A 19,203-nucleotide genomic window follows, 5' to 3' on the forward strand; every position below is an offset into this window, starting at 1 on the left:
GGGCAGCCGGTGCCAAGACACTTCCTGGGTCCCACCTTGGTTCTCCCTGGCCGTCTTGTGTATTCATCAACTGCTTCCACAAAAGTGATACATAACACACCATGCTGAAACTCATGGATTTGCAATTCCGCTCCATTCCAGTGGCCACAGCAAACTGGGTGGCCAAAGAGGATGGGGGGTGTGCAGCAGAGGAGTGTAGAGTCCTGATCCAGAGCAGAGGAAAAATTTTTTTAACCACTTCAAGTCTCCCCATGCTCTGATGCTTGCCCGGGGCTTGTCCCTGGCTATGAGGTTGAGAAAAATGTGCCTGTAGCCCCAGTGAGAAGATATTTAGAGACTGCTTGAGATTTCAGGTTGTGTAGATCTCAGGGATCCCTGACACACCCAAAGGCAAAGAAAACAGGAGCTCGACGTTGGGACTCAGTGAGACAGAAAGAATAAGATCCAAGGCAGGCAACTCACTGCCCTGGAAAGCCTGGCATTAGGGATTTCAGATGATCCAGGTGAGAGCCTTGGGTGCAGTAAAACTCCAGTTCTTACATGAAGGGGTGGAGCTAGAGCAGCAAAGATGAAGCCCCTTCCTGTAGGGTTCCAGTTTTCTCCCCTGAGCAAATGGCCAGGATTAGGGCATGAACCCTATCTGAAATAGAGGTTATCAGATTCTCCTAAACTAAATCAGAACTTTCCAGTACTTCACAAACAGTAGTCCCATACATCTAAGTCTGAAACAAGGACTAAATACCTGTTATTTTAAATAGTTCAAGAACTCTTTACACAAAAAAATGGATAAAATATTACTGTACCTAGTAACCTATTTCATACTGTTTCACTAAAAGCATCTTACGGGAAATCATCATTTTTGCATCCCACTCTTTTGGGAAAGGACTGAATTTGCCTTCGTTTTTGTTGAACGAAGAACTGAAAACATAGATACATCCTAAAACCTCTCTGTCAGAATTGCAATCCAAATCTGTTGCTTCCTTAGTTTCCAGTTTTGCAGTGAGACACCTTGCCTATCAGCAAAGGGTGAGAAAAGGATACTCTGCATCTCCTTCTCTTTCACCAAAAGGACAGAGACTCTGGACGTTTCAGGCCACTTCCGGCTGCATCTCTCCGTTTAAAAAAAAAAAAAAAAAAAGGCTCTGCTTTGTGAAATATGGCAGGGAATGAGTGCGAACTGGAAAGGGCCTGCAGCTTTCCCCGAAGAACTGCTCCTTTGTCGGGCCGTTGTTTCTTCTCAGAAACTGTTATCTATCGCCACCTGCTGGTGCCTCTGTCTTCCTATTGGAACGGCAAGAATTGGGCGTCTTAAGATTGTACGAGATTTGCCCTAATACAAATCACTCTGTCCTCCTTGATTAATTTCTTTAATACTAGAATACTTTCATCTTCTGGGTGTCAAAGGAGAAGGGGCCATTTGACTATATTCTCTGAGCCATTCAGCTCTCGAGGAGAAAAGGTTGTAATTTCCGGAGTCCTTTCCAGCGTCTGCCTGGAATTCTGCCTCCCTCGCCGCCCTTTTAACCCTTCCCCGTCTCCGAGGAGTGAGAGCAGTGTGGTTTGCTGGGATAGGGGTGTCGTTTAGCTCTGGTCTCCAAAGTCCAGAATGATTTGGGGAATTATCATTAAAGTAACACAAGCAGACTACGTACACCTCAGCTCCGACCTAACGAAAACCGGGTGTAAAGTTGACAATGCTTCCCACGTCCCCGGTCTCGGGAGACAGACGTTTAAACCGTGAGCACTGCCATTTTCTCTCTCGCTCGCTCGCTCGCTCGCTCGCTCTCTCTCTCTCCCCCCCCCCGCCCCCCATAAATTAGATACTTAAAATAGACCTTAAAGAGCCGGCTAAAATGAACCAACACCGTGCCTCTAAATCACCTTTCCCGGAGGCTATAAATGCTAAATACGTCAAAGAAAAAAAAAAATCGAGATTGACGTTTCTTATTTACTCACCTTGACGTGGACGCTATTTTACACAAGAAAATCTCCCCCGCAGCCCGTGGGGGCGCCCCCTCCACGCCTGACTCTTTTCCCACCCACTCCTTTTTTCCTTGGCTGAAAGGCTCGTCCCCAACTCCGGTTGGAACATCTTTAAACCTCCCCGGGAAAGGGCCCTGTGGGCGCGGGGGCGCGCTCCCCGGGTGCAGCCGCGCTGACCTACAGGGAGGCTGTGCCGGCGGACGGGATCGAGGGGCCGGGGCCGCAGGCCGGCAGGTCCGGGGGAGAGTCCGGGGCGGTCGCGCTCGCCCACTCCCGCTGCCTCCGGGCGCCGCGCTCCCATTTCTTCAAAGCGCCACACGTTAGGATCAAACGGAAACCAAACAGCTGGGCGGCTACCACTCCCTTCCGAGCTACCCCTCCCCTCCGGTTCGGGTCCCTAGAGAGCATATCATTTTTCCACCCCACCCCACCCCCATTGTCCAAAGCATCTTCGCCCGGTAGTAATAAAAGATAAAAAGAAGAGTGAGAAACACAAAAATAGAGATTCCAAATGTTCTGAAGAGCCAAAAGACGACCGCAACCGCCCTCCGTACGATTTCGTAAGGGGAGGAGAGAAGGGGGCGAAACTCTCCACCACTGCTAACCCCACCCCCCAAAATGGGGAAACAGACAGCAGTTACTGCCCGGGAGGGAGGCGGGCGGAGGCCGCGGGCTGGTTGGCCCGAAGCAGGAGACCACAGCCGACCCGGGAGAGGCTGGAGGGAAGCAACGGTGGGCGCTGTCCTTGGTGCTGAAAGGCCCGGGCCCCGCCTCCGACCTCCACTTGCTGGAACTGCGTGGGATTCTACGCCTTCAGTTCCTTACCGCCTCCTCTGAGCCCAGGATCCTGGCTTGGGACGAGAGATGCTCGGAAAATAAATCAAAGTCCCCCAAGTCTGTTACTCTCCCCGCCTCACTGGCATGTCCACTCCTTGAGTGCAGGGATAATACAAGTTACTGGGACAGCGTAAGCTCCGTGAGAACAATGTCTGGCACATAGTAGGTGATAAATATTCGTTTAATTTCTAATATTGAATTAAACATTTTTGAAATAAGGACAAATCCTTACCCCCCTCCCCCCATAATAGAGAAAGAGAGGAATGTCCTCGCAGCTGGAGCCACTCAGCTTTCGTTTGTGACACCTGGTCTTGTAGACTTCTTTTTCCAAGGAGATAATTTTCTTGACCAAAACGTTAGGGGTGAGCGGTTTGGACACCGGGGTCAGAAGGGGAGGTGGTTGGAAATTTCTCAGTCTGATGACACAGAGGAAGGTAAACGAACCTCGCTTTAGGAGATGCTCGGGTCAGGGGAGAACGTTGAGGAGACAGAGGGCAAGCAGGCGTCTTCCCAGAACGGCTGGCCCCGAGGGACGCCAGGACTTGTTGTCTCTTCCCGCCTGTCCCCTTGCGCCAAGCGTGTGGCATAATTTAGCACTGGCACTGGGCTCTGTGATTGGTGCAACGATCTCTTTGAGGGAAGCTCGAGGAGGGGGCGTGGGTGGAACTCGAATCCTCACCTGAGAGTAAACCGCGCGTTTCAAGCACCGCAGAGAAGCTGCGCGGAGCGCGGCGCGCGGATCCTTCCTGCGCGGAGTGGGCACGCCCACCCTTCCCGGCCGCAAACTCGGGACTGGAGCTGCGGTCACCCCAGGCCCGCCCTTCGGGAGGCTCTTGTGTCTTTAAAAAGTGCCCAAGCTTTTGTTGGAAAGTGGAGAAAGGGCGTCAGTATTGATTTTAGTATCAAGGACAACGCGGTTATTTCAAACCTCACAACGAGATCTCTTACTGATCGGACTCTCTTCTCAAGGCCAATCTTCCATCTCCCTTATGGAATTTTCAGTGATTTGGAAGATTTCTCTGCATTTCTACTGTGTCGTGGTGGAAAGTGATAAGACCTTAGGACAGGAGGGGCAGGCCAGGGGGGCGGGGGACCAGGCAGGCAACGAACGTGTCCATAAATAACCTTTGCCGGCTGCGCCGCAAAAGGAAAAAAAAAAGTCACTGTGAAAAGGAGTAAAGGTTACCCGGTGTCATCCAGGCACAAAGAGCAACTTTGTTTTGCCTTAAGTAAAAAGGAGCTGAAGTAGAGGGGAAAGGAGAACGTAATTTAGCAACGAGGGTAGCTGACGGATGGCTTGAAGGGACAGGAGGGCACAGCCAGCCCCTCCAGGTGTTGGCTCTGGCGCCCCAGGAAAGACCCGACCAGCAAAGGGCCTCTCGGTTTCTGGGTGCCTGGCGCCCTCTGGTGGAAGTTTTTCCGAGAACGCCTTTTTGTAGTAAGGGGCTTTCTGAACGCGGCAATTCATTAAATACGCTTAAATATTGCAAAAGCCAGAATCTTAAAAGCAAGGAATTTTACGCACACAAACACCCACATTGATCACTGTGCTCCGGTTTCCCGTGTGGGTAGAGGAGCGCTCATGCATGTTATTAACCTTCAGATGTGATCAATCAGAATTACTTCTTTCCCCATCACCAAGAAGACCAAAGCCAGTGAGGAAGAGAATCAAGAAATAAAATGAAGTCAAGCTAGAGTCAAGCTGCCAAATTACTAAAAATCAAGTAGGGTGAGGCATGAGGAAACTACTCTTATTTTAACTAATCTGGGAACTTCAACTTTTTAACTTTCCCGTCTTGTCTCAATGTCCGGATGTACATCAAACCTCCAGATAACCTTCCGATTATCTCTGCGGACTAAGGCAAGAGTATTCAGGCATCCCGACCACCTGGCATCCGTTATCCACAGCACCCTGCCATCGAGAGGATGACCACCTCGGGCCAATCCAGAAGCTGCGAATGCAGGACTTAATTCTCTTACGAATTTTTACTGTCAGAATACTCACCTTATCTTTCTTCTTCGGAACACTTGGGTATTGCCTAATTGTGTTTGCAGTGTGCAAACCCTAACACCCTTGAATAAATCTTTTTCACTCATTTCCAGCCAAGGCTTCTGATTCGTTTATACTAGGTGGACACTTGGAAGGAGCGCAAATGAGTGGGAAACGAGACCATTTTCTCGGCCGCGGCACTGGGTAGCTGTGCCCAAGTGAGGGGCTTTGGGGAGACCTTGCGCTGAATCAAAGAACGAGTGAAAAGGAGATGGCGACCCCTTCAGGGGTCTGAGCGCTCCCCTCACCTCTGCCTCCTTTGCTTTTATAACAATCCTTGCTAAATAGAGAACCAGGGTGGACACCGCGCGGAGGGGTCGCAGATCTGGAGAACGACTGGAAAAGAAATTGAGGCAAAGCCACTGCTTTCGTCTTCTCGAATACATGGGGGTGGGGGGAGTGGAAGGAGGAAGAAGCGCCAGCCAAGCAGAATTCTTTACGAGAATTATCTTTACCCTCGTCTTACCCCTACACTGCCTATTAAAAAAAAAAATAGACCGTGTTGAGTACATTCTGGATTACTCATAGGGTTTTGGGTTTGGGGGGTGTTTTTTTTTCCGTGCGCAAAACCGTGATCTGGATTTAGAAACGCCGTATAAAGCTCCAGAGGTGGTCAGGCACCTGCAAAGGAGCCCCGCCGCTCTGGCGACTAGCTGCCCCCGCGAGCAGCGGCCTCGTGATTCCCCCGCGGAGCCGGTCCCGCCTCCCTACTCCGCCCCCGCCTCCCCCGAAGCCAGGCAGCAGCCTCTCCCCGTCGCTCTCTTCTCCTACGGGCGTTAGCGTGCGGGACGGTGCTAGCGGAAGCGAGGCAGCAGCTGGAGGTGACGCTGGGCCGGGCTGATAAGCCTGTGGCAGAGCCAGACAAGCCGAGCGGGTCGCTGGGCGCTGCGCAGAGGAGCGGCGGGAACGCTCTGCTTGCTGTCGCCGAGCCGAGGTGGGTAAGCGCGCGACCGCTGGACTTTCTGGTGCCCAACCTCGGCTGGTCAGCTGGGTCTTCTTCATCCGCGGTTTTTCGGTCAAGCCCCACACTGGGCGTCCGCCACCTACCCTGCGCAGCCGAGTGCCGACGGCCCGCCCAATCCTGGCTCTCGGCTGGTACACCGCTTAGAGACCACCGCCCTCGCCCTCGTCCTATCCCCACCAGCGAGATTCACGCCCTGGGGAGGTACAGAGGCTGAGCTAGCGCAGAAATGGATCGAGAGTGATCTTCTCCTGCGCTTCGTGGCTGCGAGCGCCCGTCTCACCTGAGGACTCCTGGGCAGCGGCAGCCGAAGGCGCGACTCGGAGCGGTAACCTGTTACTTTCCCAGGAGCCACCGTCTACCCGCTGCCTGCGAGAGTGCGCGCGCGGGGCTAGGTGTGGGGTCCTAGGGAGGGTGAGGAGGCGGTGGCGGGTGGGCGTTACTCTGCGGGCTCTGAAATCAACCCACATTCGCCCTCACTCTTTCTGTCCCGGAGTCTTCGGACGCCATCGCGCCAGCGCGGAGCGCTGAGCTGGGGCGCCGCGCACCAATCCTTGTCTGCCGCCTCCCGCGCGCTGGGCGCAAATTTGTTTCCCTGGTGACGTTCCCTTGTCTTGCCTTCCTCACCTCGCCGACTCTGTGCGGCGAGAAATCCGGGGACCTGAGAGATTTGGGTGGAGGGGAAACGCAGAATCCTGGACTGAGCCTTGTCCTGGGCTTCGAGATGGCTCAAAGCGGGGTGGGACTAAGAGGGAGAAAAGCGAGGCTGTGACGCTCTGCTTTCTGGCTGTTTGGAGTGCAGGTGACTGTAGTTCGTCCCCGGCCAAGTCCGAGGAAGAACGTAAAAACCTGGACCGCTTATTTCCTCACCTTGTCTCACCAAAGTCCTCTGTCCCCGGAGCAGTTAGCCTCCTTCTTTCCAGGGAATTAGCCAGACACAACAACGGGAATCAGACACAGAACCAGACGTGCCCGCCCCGTGCGCCCTCCCTGCGTCTGCCCTCCAGCCGGCTGCTGACAGCCCAATGGGGCTTGTCACGGCCAGGCTGGAAAACCGCGCACTGAGCCTCCCTTGCCCTCCTAGCCCCGTCCCCGCACCCTCGCGCCCTGCACTGGCTTTGGGCTCCTCTAGTCTCAGCGCTGCGCTCCAGGTCGCCCCTCTGCTCAGCCAGACTGGAGAGCCGCCCGAGGCTACCTTGCCGGAGCCCGAGCCTCAGAGCTCGCGCGCACATCTACCCCTTCCCCCCTCGCACCCCGACCCAGCGGGCTCGCTGCCCTTCCTCCAGCTTCTTTCCCCGCAGCCGGGACTTCAGGAGGAGCCTGCCGCGCGCCGGACCCCGGAAGCCCTCCCCGCCTAGCTGTCGCTTTTCTTTACAGCTTGCTCCTGCGCCTGACCGGCCAAGGACCCCGGAGAGCAAAGGCCCCGGGACGACCGAGCTGATGGCGTCTTCGACCCCTTCTTCATCCGCTGCCTCCTCGAACGCGGGAGCGGACCCCAATACTACCAACCTGCGTCCCACAAGTAGGTCCTGCCCCCGTTTCCTATCAAATCGACTGCGGGGAAGATGAGGGCGCTGGGACGTGAGGAGGCTACGCCGGCGGAAAGGGAACGGGGAGCGCGAGGATAAAGGCTGGAAAGAAACGGGGCCCTGACCCGTCCCGGCCAGAGGTCATTCTACTGACAGGGACGCTAGGCGATCTGGGGGCGCTGGAGAGTGGGAACCTCACAGGGTTGGGGCGGCAGCGATCCTAGAGGGTTTCGCTGCGGGGGAGAGGCAGGCGGCTAGAGTGTTGTTTTTGTTGTGTTGTGTGTGGTTTCTTTGCTTAATGGGACGTCGGAGGTCTGTGCAGGGGGCGGCATGAGGAGCCGGGAGTCTCAGCGGGGATTGAGCTTTCTGTCTCCAGCTTTCGTTAAGCCGGGATCCCCCTTTCCCCCCTGCTCTGTGCTCGAAGTCTGTAATCAGCGGAAATTTCGACGTTAATTGCAGCTTTTAGAAAACTCGAGGTCCCTAATTGCTCCAAATTTGCCTCAAGCTATTGACAAGTGAGAGAGAAGTCAAAGGCGAGGAAGGTGCATAAAACGGTTTGGGGTTGAGCCTGGACGTTTTAGACACTTAATTACATCTCAGAGACCAAAAAAGAAAAAGAAAAAGAAAAAGGGAGCGACAGCATCCTGAGTGTCGAGGTTGGGGGGCCATGGGGCCCAGGAGGCCAGCAGGTTTGCCCCCGCGGGGGGGAGAGAGCACCCCTCTCTTTTCTCCGGAGACCTGTCTGCAACTGACATGTCCCGGAGAGAGAGGAAGAAAAGAACCAGATAAAGGGCGGAGGCGGCGAGGAGATTTATGCTTCCTTACTCTTAGCTCAGTGAGCTCTGAAACCCATTCCAGAATCTGTCTTTAATTCAGATTGATTTCCCACTTTTCTGTAGAGCCATGGAGATGAGGGAATTTTTTTCTTCCAATTTGGATGGACATGTACCTCCCCCCACATCTATCAGCTCCAGATAGTAACAGCCCCAACACTTCCGTATAAGAGAGACTCAGGGATGGCAGTGTGGTTGAGAGGGCTTATTGCTGAGCTTTGGTAGCACTTTCTATGAGGTTAAGGAAAGATCGATTGTTCCCACTGACCGAGATGGGGGATGTTCTGGGGTAAGGCCGCTCTCCAACCCCTTAGTGCTGCCCCTGGCTCCCGGGCTGGAGTCCTTGTCTTACGACCGTAGGCTGCGTTCTAGTTCCCTGTGCAGCCTCCTCTCCCTGCACCCCCCCGCTCCCCGGCGAGCTACAATTACCCGCACAACAAAGAGGGGCTCGGGAGAGCCGCCAGCCCTGGTGGCACGTGAATCCGGGCGAGCTGGCTGGAACAGGCCGGAAGGAACCGAGGCCTGCGCCTCTTTGTCTCTTGCTCTGGCCTTGATGGGTTTCTTTCCAGTCTTCTCCGCATTTCTCTCCCCTCTTCTGCTGCCCTGCGGGGTGGGGAGGCCGTTTCTGTTCCCCTGCCCTTGGGTCCTGCATCCCCACCTCGGACCTGCGCTCCGCGGCTGCAGCCGGAGGTGGCGTGCATGAGCCCAGCCCCGGGTCCGAGACCCGCTAGAGGCTCTGAAGTGAGTTCGCACACGGCCTGGCGCGACTGGAATCCGCCGAGGCAGCAGGAAGACAGTCGAAGACACCGCCGGGAAGAGCATACACCTGTCAGGAAAACACTGTCGCTCGCCCCCAGCAGCCCAGCTGCTGCCTGACCTCCCAGGCCGCAGGCGCTCGCCAGGGTCTTCACCCGGTCTCAGCCTCCGCTGCAGACATGTCCTCGCCCGCCCAGGTGGCTCCGCTCCTCTGCCCCTGCAAGGTCTCCTGGGAGGTGGCCTTGCTCAGTCTGCACAACAGTTCTCGGCCTCTGGCTCCGGCGGCCCCTCCTCCTCGCTCTCCGCGACTTCCTACATCAAAGGGGCTCTCTCAGTTCCTCTCCCCATTCTCTCTTTCCTTTTCTTTTCCCGTTATTCTCAACTCTGGAAGACCGAGCAGAAAGTCCGAACACCAAAGGTCCCGCTGAGTGACCTTGGAAAACTCACTGAGCCTCTCTGAACCTCAATGCTTTGTATTTGTAAAGTGAGTCTTAGAGTAGCACTCCTCTGGTTTCAGAGGGTGTTATGAAAACTAGCTGAGATGGTGTTTAAAGTGAAAGGCACTTTATAGGCTTTTTACCCGCCAGGTATTTTATTAGGGTTTTGCTTTCCCACCGATTTCCTGTCCGTTGCAGGAACTCCATCTGTGACAGGCTGTCTCACTGACGTCGGGCTATTTCTTCCCTTCACTGGGTCTCTGTTGTGCTTCGGTTTAATGGATGTCACTCTTCTTATCGCAGCCAACAGTCGCGCGGGACTGAATACACCGACCAGGGTGGGATGGGGGATGGGAGTGGCTGGAGGAGCCTGGCTTTGAAGGATCCGAAGGGAATCTCACGCCGGGCCCATCACAGAAACTCGCAGGCGGACTTCGCAGCAGGCGCCCTCGTGCCCCTTGCTGGAAGCCGAACCCCGAGGGCAGGAAAGACCCTGAGGAGTTTGGTAATACGGCGCCTTCTGGGTTCGCGGTTAGGACCCAGAGGCACGGTGCCTGATTCCCTTCGCCAACTCCAGACCCCAGATGTCGAGGGAAGGGTTAATGAGGGGCCGGTTGGGACGAAGGGGCCGGGAATGAAGACCGGATGCTCACTATTGTCTGTCCGGCTCCCCGGCCAGACTGGAGAGCATTCAAGCGCGTCCGATCATCTAGTCAAATACTATTTTTCACCCAATTAATTCCTGAACTCTTCCGCGACCCCATTTCATGCCAGTTTATTTTAAGCTGCCACTCGGCTGGAGACCCGCCAAGAAATTATGAGATGTGTTGGTCCCAGATGCCTCTGTGTTCCCTTTCCGAGCTGCTGTGGTCGCCCTTCGAGCCTCCGGGGCCGCGACCAAGAGACAGGGCCTGGAGGGTGGGTACTGGGCAACTCGAGCTGCCGATCCTGGCCCTTTGCTCTTGAGGTCAGTCTGCTCCACCCCGACCCCCACCCCCGCTGCTCCCCAGCGAGGGTCTCTTGCAGGCCGGGCGGGGCACTGGTGCGTGGCCTCTCAGAAACAGTGTTCTGTACCTGAAAGTGAGAGCAAGACACGAGTCTGCCCACCTGCCTACAGATCTGGCTCCTTGCTCCTTTCAGGAAAGAACTTGTAGTGAGGCTCACCGGCGGAGACCTGCCCCACCTTCCCCAGAAAAACCCTTGCCCTCGCCCCGGTCTCCCACGGTCCAAGCCTCACTGATCGCCCCTCTCTTGCTTTCTAGCGTATGACACTTGGTGCGGCGTGGCCCATGGATGCACCAGAAAACTGGGGCTCAAGATTTGCGGTAAGTGGAAGGTCCTGCTGAGGCTGGGCAAGGCGCGCGGCCAGAGGGCTTGTGGGTTCATGAGAGGGATGCACGCGAAAGGGGACCCTGGCTGTTGGGTCCAGCTTTCTAACGTACCTACAGCCCTGAGGCGGGGCGGAGACGCAGCTCCACAGGCCTTGACCCTCCTCTGCGCTCTCCCGACCCGTCCCGGAGGGACATTTCTGCTGGCGTCCCCGGCTCCCTGAGGCCGCCGGGCCGCGCCCCCCCCGCCCCCCCGCCGCGCCCCCAGCCCCGCCACCGCGTGTCTGGGCGCAAGAGCGCGGGCACAGCGCCCCCGCGCGGCAGCCCGGCCTTTCTTGCCGGGCGCAGGGGCCGCTCCTACCCTTGCGCTCTGCCCCGCGCGTCCAGAAGGTCGTGCAGAGAAGGTGAACTGGTCAGGCTTTCCCGGAGAGCAGGCCTGTGGCGCAGTGTCTGCCTAAGGCGGCGGCTGACACGTTGTCCCCCTTCCCTCTCTACCATCGTGCGTTAAAAGTGGCCTTTCTGGCTAGAGGTTTTTGCCCTGAGATGCCCTAACAAATTCAGATTTTGTTCTTTGGGGCCTCGGAGGGCAGGAGAAAGGATTTCCGCCGGCCCCCGGTGGCCTGCCTGGGGAAAGGGCAGGCGGCCAGGCCTAAGGGTTTGCTGAGCTTGCCCTTAAAGTAGAGGAGGGAAGGGAAAGGGAACAGGCGAGGGCGGGGGGCCGCAAGAGAGAAAGGGGGAGTCGGGTGCGGTTTGCCAGAGAAAGGAAAATAGATCTGGGAGCTGGAAAGGAGAAAGAACAGCTCTCTGGAGACGTGCGGGTCTGAAATGAAAACGCCCAAGGGATGTAATTTTTTTTAAAGGAAAAAGGAGATTTGCAGGAAGGGACACAGCCGAGTGGCTCCGGCTGAACAATGAGGACTTGCGTTCCTTGCTACAATTCACCGTCTAAAATCTTTAGCCTTATCGGGCCAGAAAATACGGACGTCCCCGGGCAGGGGGTGGAGCGGCCCGGGAAGATTAACGAGGGGCTTATTAAAGAGCCATCCATTAGCGGCTGCGCGGCTGAGATAGGCGGTGGAGCCGCGCCGGGCCCGCCTGCCCGCCCCAGCCCCCGAGCATCCGCTGGTGGGCGAGCGAGGTGCTCCCTGGCCCTGATTTTCCCAGGGTCGCTGCGCCCTGGGTCCCCGGGCGGCAGCCGAGGGGTTATTTAGAAGCTTCCGTGAACCACTCTTCCTTTCCAGCGCGGCGCCCTCCCGCCGTTTTTCGGGCTCTGTCTCTGGGATCCCCGAAGGGTTGCTCAACTCCAGACCTAGGCATTTTACAGGGAAAGCCCAGCCCCGGGGTTTGGCCCTCTCCCCGGCACGCGAGGCCCGTGGGGCGAGGCCGGTAGCCGGGTCCCCGGCGGGGGCAGCTGGCAGCAGCCTAGCTTTGTTCTATAAATAGCTCCCTCCCCCAGCCGCCATTCCCGGCTTAATGGCCCGTTCCGCGCCGTGTCCCTTCCGCGAGGCGCTGGGCTTCGGCAGCCGTCATTGTCATGCAGTCGGGCAAGCAGAACTGAGCCAGCTCTGGGCGCCTGCCGCGGTGGAGGACGGGGCGGAAAGGCTTGGGGTGAAGTTCGCTTTTCCTGCGGTCCTGGGCCTGCCTGGGGGCAGCCTCTCCCGCCCCAACCCCCACCTCCTGGCCTCGGCCCCCGGCCGTGCTCCGTGCTCCGTCCTGCCGGGACTGCAGAGCCTTCGAGGCCAATGGAAGAAAAGGTCTAAACGCCTGTTCGGGTGAAGGTGCTCGTCTGGGTTCGGGAATAGGGGCCCCAGAGTTTGCATCGACTCCCCGCCGAGAGGACATGGGGGGACTACCTTCCTTAGAGAGTTTATTTTCTGTTCCTATCCCCACCCCCCAGCGCGAAGTCCAGGGAAGTTGAAACCCACGTGACAGGTCAGGGCTGGTAGTCCGTTCAGGGGAAATTGCCGCCTGCTAAAATGCACGCTTTGGGGCCACGGGTTAGGAGGCTTCACATGAGGTTTGATTCTGAAAGGAAAGAAAACACCACAAGGCTTTATTTTCCATACGTTGAGCCAAATCTGGCTTTCCATTTTAATCTAGTGGGGGCGAAGTGCAGTCTTTAGTTTTGACCTAAACCCACAGCCCCCTCTTCCACACACAGACACCTCCGCCCACTTCGTTCCAGACTTTCTATGGCCTGAAGGGCACCCTCTTCACCTGGCACCATTTGAGGCTGGTTTGACCTTTCACTTTCAAATAGTAGAGTGACCAACGGTCCTCTTCCCACATCCATTGCCCTGCCCCTCCCAAACCTCTTCAGGGCCTTGGCAAGATTTTACACCCACCCACGCGCTTACCCCTTCCCTCTGGAATGAAGCTGCAGTGAAGACGCTGCGTCTCACCAGTGGTGCCCTTAACTCTGGAGGCAGAATTCCTGGGAAAGGAATCAACTGAGAATCTTGTCAAGAGGCAGAGTGCAGTGGCCACAGGCATGGTGGCATCACCTAAATAAATAGGCGCTGCGGCGAGCCGTAAGTTCTGGCTCTGGGCTCTGCTCACTTCCCGGTTTGTCCTTGCGTAGCCATCACTGGTCTATGCAGAGGTCCCAAACCGGCCGCCAGTGATAGCCTCCGAGCTCTTTCATTTAGCCTATGCAATGTGTGTGTGTATGTGTATGTTTAATTTTGTATCAGTTGCCAACTTTTGAACATAGACCAAATATTCTGTATTTTGGGTTTCTCTTGAATACTAAAATAAAAGGAGGCAGGGAGACCTGGCAGGGTACTTTTATCCCATAAAAATCTGAACAAGAGCCCCTTCCTCTAGTTAGATGCCATTCTGTGCTGCAGCCGGTGAGAACGGAGAGTTGGGCTTAAGGCCCCACTTCCCCCTTGGCCACCACCCTGTGCCACTGGCAGCCCCAGCTGGAAACAGTTGGCTCGTGTCAAGTGCTCCCTAGCTCCCCACACTTTCCCCCACTCACTGGGCCCCCTCGACCTATGAGTTTGGTGGCAGCATGAGGAACCAGCAGCAGGACCTCCCCGCAGCCAACAGGTGGAGGTGTGACTAGGCGCGCCTCCCGCCTCCTGTCGCGAGCCTGAAGCCAGCCAGAGTGCTGCAGCCTGACCCAAGCCGGATGCAGCCTGGCTCTCACTCTGTTGTGCCTCTGCCTCCTGAGAATGTGGAGCTGGGTCACTAGCTCCTCAGTCTTCAGTGAGGACCTCACAGCCAGGGTGCAGAGCAAGAGGGAGTGTAGTCTGCTTTAGTCTCAGGGACTTCTTGCCAGCCAAGGAAGTTGTCAGCGCACTGACCTCAAGTCAGCCCCCACCGGGCCATCCTTGCAGAAGCGCACAGTTCCTTCCAGGGCTTCTCCGAGACCGGAGGCCTACCTCAGTCACCTTTTTATGAGGCAGGCTTCCAGTATTGTAGAAAACAAATACCTTCCAAGAAATTGGTATTCCAGTAACAATATATATTACGTGTTTACATGATCAGATTAATGGTTTTTGTCACAAATTAGAATGCAGCGTAGGTATGCTATTCATAAAATCACTCTAGGGCTTACAGACAATATGGACTCATAGGCTACTCCAGGCAGTGCGGCTCAGGAGTGAGAGGCAGCTTTGAAGTTGGGGCGCAGTTGTTGTCTGTCCATCCTATCAGGACACCTCTGAAACTTAGAGATGATATCAGAAGGCTACGTGGAGATCTGAGACCCTGCAGCTGCCCAGAGAAAAGACATTTCTAAGGGGTTTCAGGTAGAAACTTGCGGCTTTTCCCAGGAGTGGGTCAGAGCCAACCAGGGTTTAAGGACCTAAGAGTAGAAGTTTAGCAGGCAGGACCTCACCTCCATTTGGCCACATGGATTTGGTCTTTTTGACCTGACACATTCCACAGCTCCCTGTTCCTGGAGCAGCGCTGGAGCAGTCTCTGAATTCAGGAGCCAGGTGATCCTGCATCCCTCTGGCAAATAGGTCCTGGCTCCTGGTTTTGGACTTTGGGGATTTGGAGAAGGAATTCCGAAAGTAGGAGATGAGGTGAAGGAAAAGATACAAGCCCCACCTTTATATGCCAGCATGGAGTCCTGTTATGCATTAGTGTGGTGATTTTCATCCTTTTTTATCTCATGGCACACATAAACTAATTACTAAAATTCTACAGTACACCAAATGATATTTTTTTGCTGACCTGAAAATAAACAGGTATAATTTTGATTCATTCACACTGGACAGCTATTGTTGTGTTGGCTGTTGCCATTTTTTTATTTGACAATCTAAGTAAAAAGAGGTCCATGCTCCCAACTAAGTAGTCAGGCATTGTGTGTTTTAAAGCAAACAGCAGTGCGCTGCAGCGGTGTGTTTTCCCCTCCTGGTGTCCTTTGGGAGTTCAGTGATAAGTTTACAGGGTGCTGGGAACAATGAAGGGGGGGCACCTCTGCCTTCCTAGTCTTCCCTCCAAAAATAGACGCTGCTCCTGTGTGTGTGCGGGGGAGGACCCTGTTCACCCCAGACTTCCCCCTGGACCCTCCGTCCCCACCCCTCGCCACTGAATCGCAGTCCTGGGGAAGCAGAGCAAAAGTCCTCAGATTAACTTGCCTCTTCTTGAACCTCCTGAGACTTCCCTCCAAGTCTGCCTTGCGATATAAGTGACTCCCCAAGGATCTTGGTAGCTGCAAAGACAGCTTTGGGGTCACCAAGAAGCCTAGAGCTCTCTTCTTCTTTTCAGCCCGGAGCACTGCAGGCTGAGGAGAGCAGGGGCGGGCCTGCGGGCCCCCAGCCCGGAGGGGCTGTGTGGAGGTACCAAGGGAGGCTCTGTGCTCAAGGCTCTTTGGACCCCACCCTGGGCTCAGAGTTCACCTCCGTGGGGTTCTCGGATGGCTTTTGAGCTTTGTTACCACACTGGTCACCATCTGCCAAACTGTAAGCCCCTGGAGGGGAGGGGTCTGCCTCATTTCTCTTCAGAAAAATTGCACTTACAGCCAACCTGTGAGCTGTCCTTGGTGGCTGAGGAGAGCATCTAATCCCTGCTGATGGTCCTCACCCCACCTCTGTTTGCACAGCCCGGAAACCCATTGCTGGCAGCCTCCTCTCTGATTGTGTCCTTCCCTGAAAACCCCCTCCTGGGGCTGGCTGCTGGAGTGGGAGCTGTCCAATGGACTTAATTCTGAGTTCACTGTCACATTCATAGAGGAGAATGGGCTTTGCTTACTGTTTTTCTCTCTTGCATGACTGGGTCTGTGCCACTGATGACACTTGGCAGTGCCCCTTCCCCGCCTGAAGGCAAGCGGTGCCAGAACCCTTGCATAGAAAATGCAGGCACTCAGCTTCTTTGGAGAAGGGAGAACCCGGCTTGCAGAGTCCACCTGGCTGGGCAGCTGACCCTCTGATGCCGGAGTTCAGGGCACTCCCTCTGACCCAGCGTCTTGTGCTGCAGGCTTCTTGCAAAGGACCAACAGCCTGGAAGAGAAGAGCCGACTTGTGAGCGCCTTCAAGGAGAGGCAGACCTCCAAGAACCTGATTTCCTGTGAAAACAGCGAGAGGGATGGCCACTTCCGCCGCACGGAGACCGACTTCTCCAACCTGTTTGCCCGAGGTAGTCCCTCCCCACCCTCACCCTAGCCCCCACTCCCCCAGCCATAGTGCTATCCAGTGGGTTCCCTGTTTGAATTCCTTGACTTTTTCTTGATATTTTACTTCTTTTACTAAAAATGTCACTACTTTCTCTGGACTATCATGAAACTACTTTTCCAACATTTGAATCCCTCCTTCCTTCATGCCCAGGTCTTCCCCGCTTTGGAAGCCAGATGAGGGTAGGCAATAAAACAGGCAACTCCAAAGACACTTTCAAGGACAAATGTGGATCCATAGAATCCCAGAGTCCATAGGACTGTTACATATAGGAAAATCCAGTAATTCCCTTAATAGCATTTATCCCCCAAGGTCAACAGCAACATCAATAACAGCAAGAACAAAATCGCCTTGGCTGGGCCTCATGACCAAGTGTTGTCCTGAAACTTCTTTTCTTTCACCATTTACTGTTGCCCCACATCACTGGTCTCAGCAGGTGCCTTTCCCAGTCTCTCTCTCCCAAACAGCTCAAAGGCAAACCCACCACCACCCACCTCCACTTACTCCCCACAGGCTCCAGAGGCCAGACCCGAACAGTAAACAAGACTTTAGTAAACCTCAGAGATAATCCAGGGAACAGACACAGAGCATCACATACAACCATTCTGCTTCTGAGCTGCGGCTGGCAACCTCAGCGGGGCCCCCGTGGCTTTCCACCTGAACCCCTCGCCTGACTCTGCCTACCAGAGGCAGTAACCCGAATTCACCTGCCAACACCCCCAAGTGCAGGCCAAATGGATGAGGTTAAAAGAGAGGTGGGAGATCCCTCTCTCACCTTCCTGAATCTCATCTTCCAGTTCTAGTGTTCTGTCCGAGGACACCACCAAACCAAGGACCCCCCTCTTTCAGGGGTCACCTCAGCCTCCACCCACAGAGGCCTTACCTCCTGCTGTCAACAGAGCAAGCACATCATAACACCAAAGCAAAAAGCCCAGTGTCTGAACCAGATGCACAGGGACACACTGCCACCAAAGGAGCAAGAAGGAACCCCCGTCCCTCACAGACCTGACCGGTGTCAGCGCAGCCTGCACATGGACAGCTGCAGCTGCTCACGGCTTCCCAAAGCTCTCCGTTTCCCTTACGAGCAGCCTAACTATCAGGAAGTCCGTGGACACCCAGAAAGTGTGGGCAAAACCTCTGTGTAGATGCTTATGTGCACTTTTCTAGGGAGATGGTACATCAGATTGTCAATGTGCATACATATCCGGGAATGAAATCAGGCCTAAAAGATATCATGGCTGATATTTGGATTTCTGGGCCTAGGAAAGGCAGATATGAGTCAAGCGATAACCACTTGTTGGCTCCCCAACCCCCTAGATCTGCTTCCAGCTAAGAATGGGGAGGAGCAAACCGTGCAGTTCCTGCTGGAGGTGGTGGACATACTCCTCAACTATGTCCGCAAGACTTTTGATCGCTCCACCAAGGTGCTGGACTTCCATCACCCACACCAACTGCTGGAAGGCATGGAGGGCTTCAACTTGGAGCTCTCTGACCACCCTGAGTCCCTGGAGCAGATCCTGGTTGACTGCAGAGACACCCTGAAGTATGGGGTCCGCACAGGTAAGAGTAAGAGCCAGGTGGACGAGCAGCGGCTAGCTCGCCCTGCACCGCACCCCTTCTAGCTGTGAGGGTGTCAAACTCATGTTGAAGGAGAAACACAAACCCAGTGAGGAAAGGAAGCCAAGTGCTCAGTGACCACACAACAACCTCAGACAGTGGCAGTTGATGGAAGGGCTCATCCCTAGCAAAGGCCTGTCATCATTTATTGTTGTAAAAGTAGGTTTAAAAGATAATACATTATGTGGTATTATGTCAAATTCTGTATAAAGTTTCCACTTTTGGTTCTAAGCTATTCACAACCTAAATATAGCAGAAGGACCCATTTTATGTCTATTTCATTCTGGTAAATCCTGCCCTTGCATGTTCCTGAAATTGGGGGAAATTGGGCCCATTTCTCTCCCTTCTGTAGTAGTTCCCTTACGCTGCCATAACAAATTACCTTAAACTGGGTGACTTAAAACAATAGAAATGTATCCTCTCCCAGTTCTGGGGGCTAGAAGTTTGACATCAAGGTGTCTGCAGGGCTGTGCTCTCTCTGAAGACTCTTGGGGAGGATCCATCTTTGCCTCTTCCAACTTCTGGTGGATGCGGGTATTCCTTGGCCTTCCTTGGCATGTAGACGCATCACCCCAGTCTTGGCCTTCACCTTTACGTGGCATTCTCCATGTGTCTGTGTCCAAATTTCTCTCTTCTTTTAAGAACACCAGTCTTTGGACTAGGGCCCACCCTAATCCATTATAGCTTCATCTTAACATCTTATCTTGATTACATTTGCAAAGAACCTGTTTCCAAATGGTCATTCACCAGGAGATAATACTTGAACATATCTTTTTGAAGGACACAGTTCAACCTTCAACACCTTCTATTAGCTAGACCAACACACACACTTCAAATTCTGATCTTACCTCTGGAGTTTAGACACCCTACATCACCAAGTCTTATCTCCAGCAGGAAGCTCTTGCCTCCTTTTTTTTGTTACATGAGCCCTCTCTAATCAGCAATCCTGGCCAAAATGGTTACTTAAAAACTTTTATTTACTTCTTTCTTTCTTTTTAGAGAGAGGAGAAGAGAAGGGAAGAGACACTGATGCGCAAGAGAAACGTAGATCAGTTACTTCTCACATGTCCCCAACTGGGGACCTGCAACCCAGGAATGCAACCTGACTGGGAATTGAACCAGCAACCTTTCGGTTTGCAGGACAATGCCCAACCCACTGAGCCACACCAGTGAGGGCTAAAATAGTTACTTTTCAATTGCCTCAAGTTCAAGGACATTTTGAATCTCTGTCTGGCTATTTGGAAG

The 19,203-nt window shown here is 54.5% G+C and overlaps 1 protein-coding gene across 1 annotated transcript in view; it reads left to right on the top strand.

Annotated features, from left to right (window-relative positions):
- The first annotated feature begins 5,673 nt into the window (after window positions 1–5,673).
- GAD1 (glutamate decarboxylase 1) overlaps window positions 5,674–19,203 on the top strand; it is a 40,318-nt gene continuing 26,788 nt past the window's right edge. The window contains exons 1-5 of the mRNA XM_054562658.1: window positions 5,674–5,804; window positions 7,209–7,353; window positions 10,649–10,711; window positions 16,148–16,306; window positions 17,659–17,901. Of these exons, the coding sequence (XP_054418633.1) occupies window positions 7,272–7,353; window positions 10,649–10,711; window positions 16,148–16,306; window positions 17,659–17,901 (547 nt within the window). The 5' untranslated portion in view covers window positions 5,674–5,804; window positions 7,209–7,271. The remainder of the gene's footprint in view (window positions 5,805–7,208; window positions 7,354–10,648; window positions 10,712–16,147; window positions 16,307–17,658; window positions 17,902–19,203) is intronic.

Source organism: Pteronotus mesoamericanus, unplaced genomic scaffold (genome assembly GCF_021234165.1).
Source record: "Pteronotus mesoamericanus isolate MK-2021 breed Mesoamerican mustached bat unplaced genomic scaffold, CSHL_Meso_final scaffold_651, whole genome shotgun sequence".
NCBI lineage: Eukaryota > Metazoa > Chordata > Mammalia > Chiroptera > Mormoopidae > Pteronotus > Pteronotus mesoamericanus.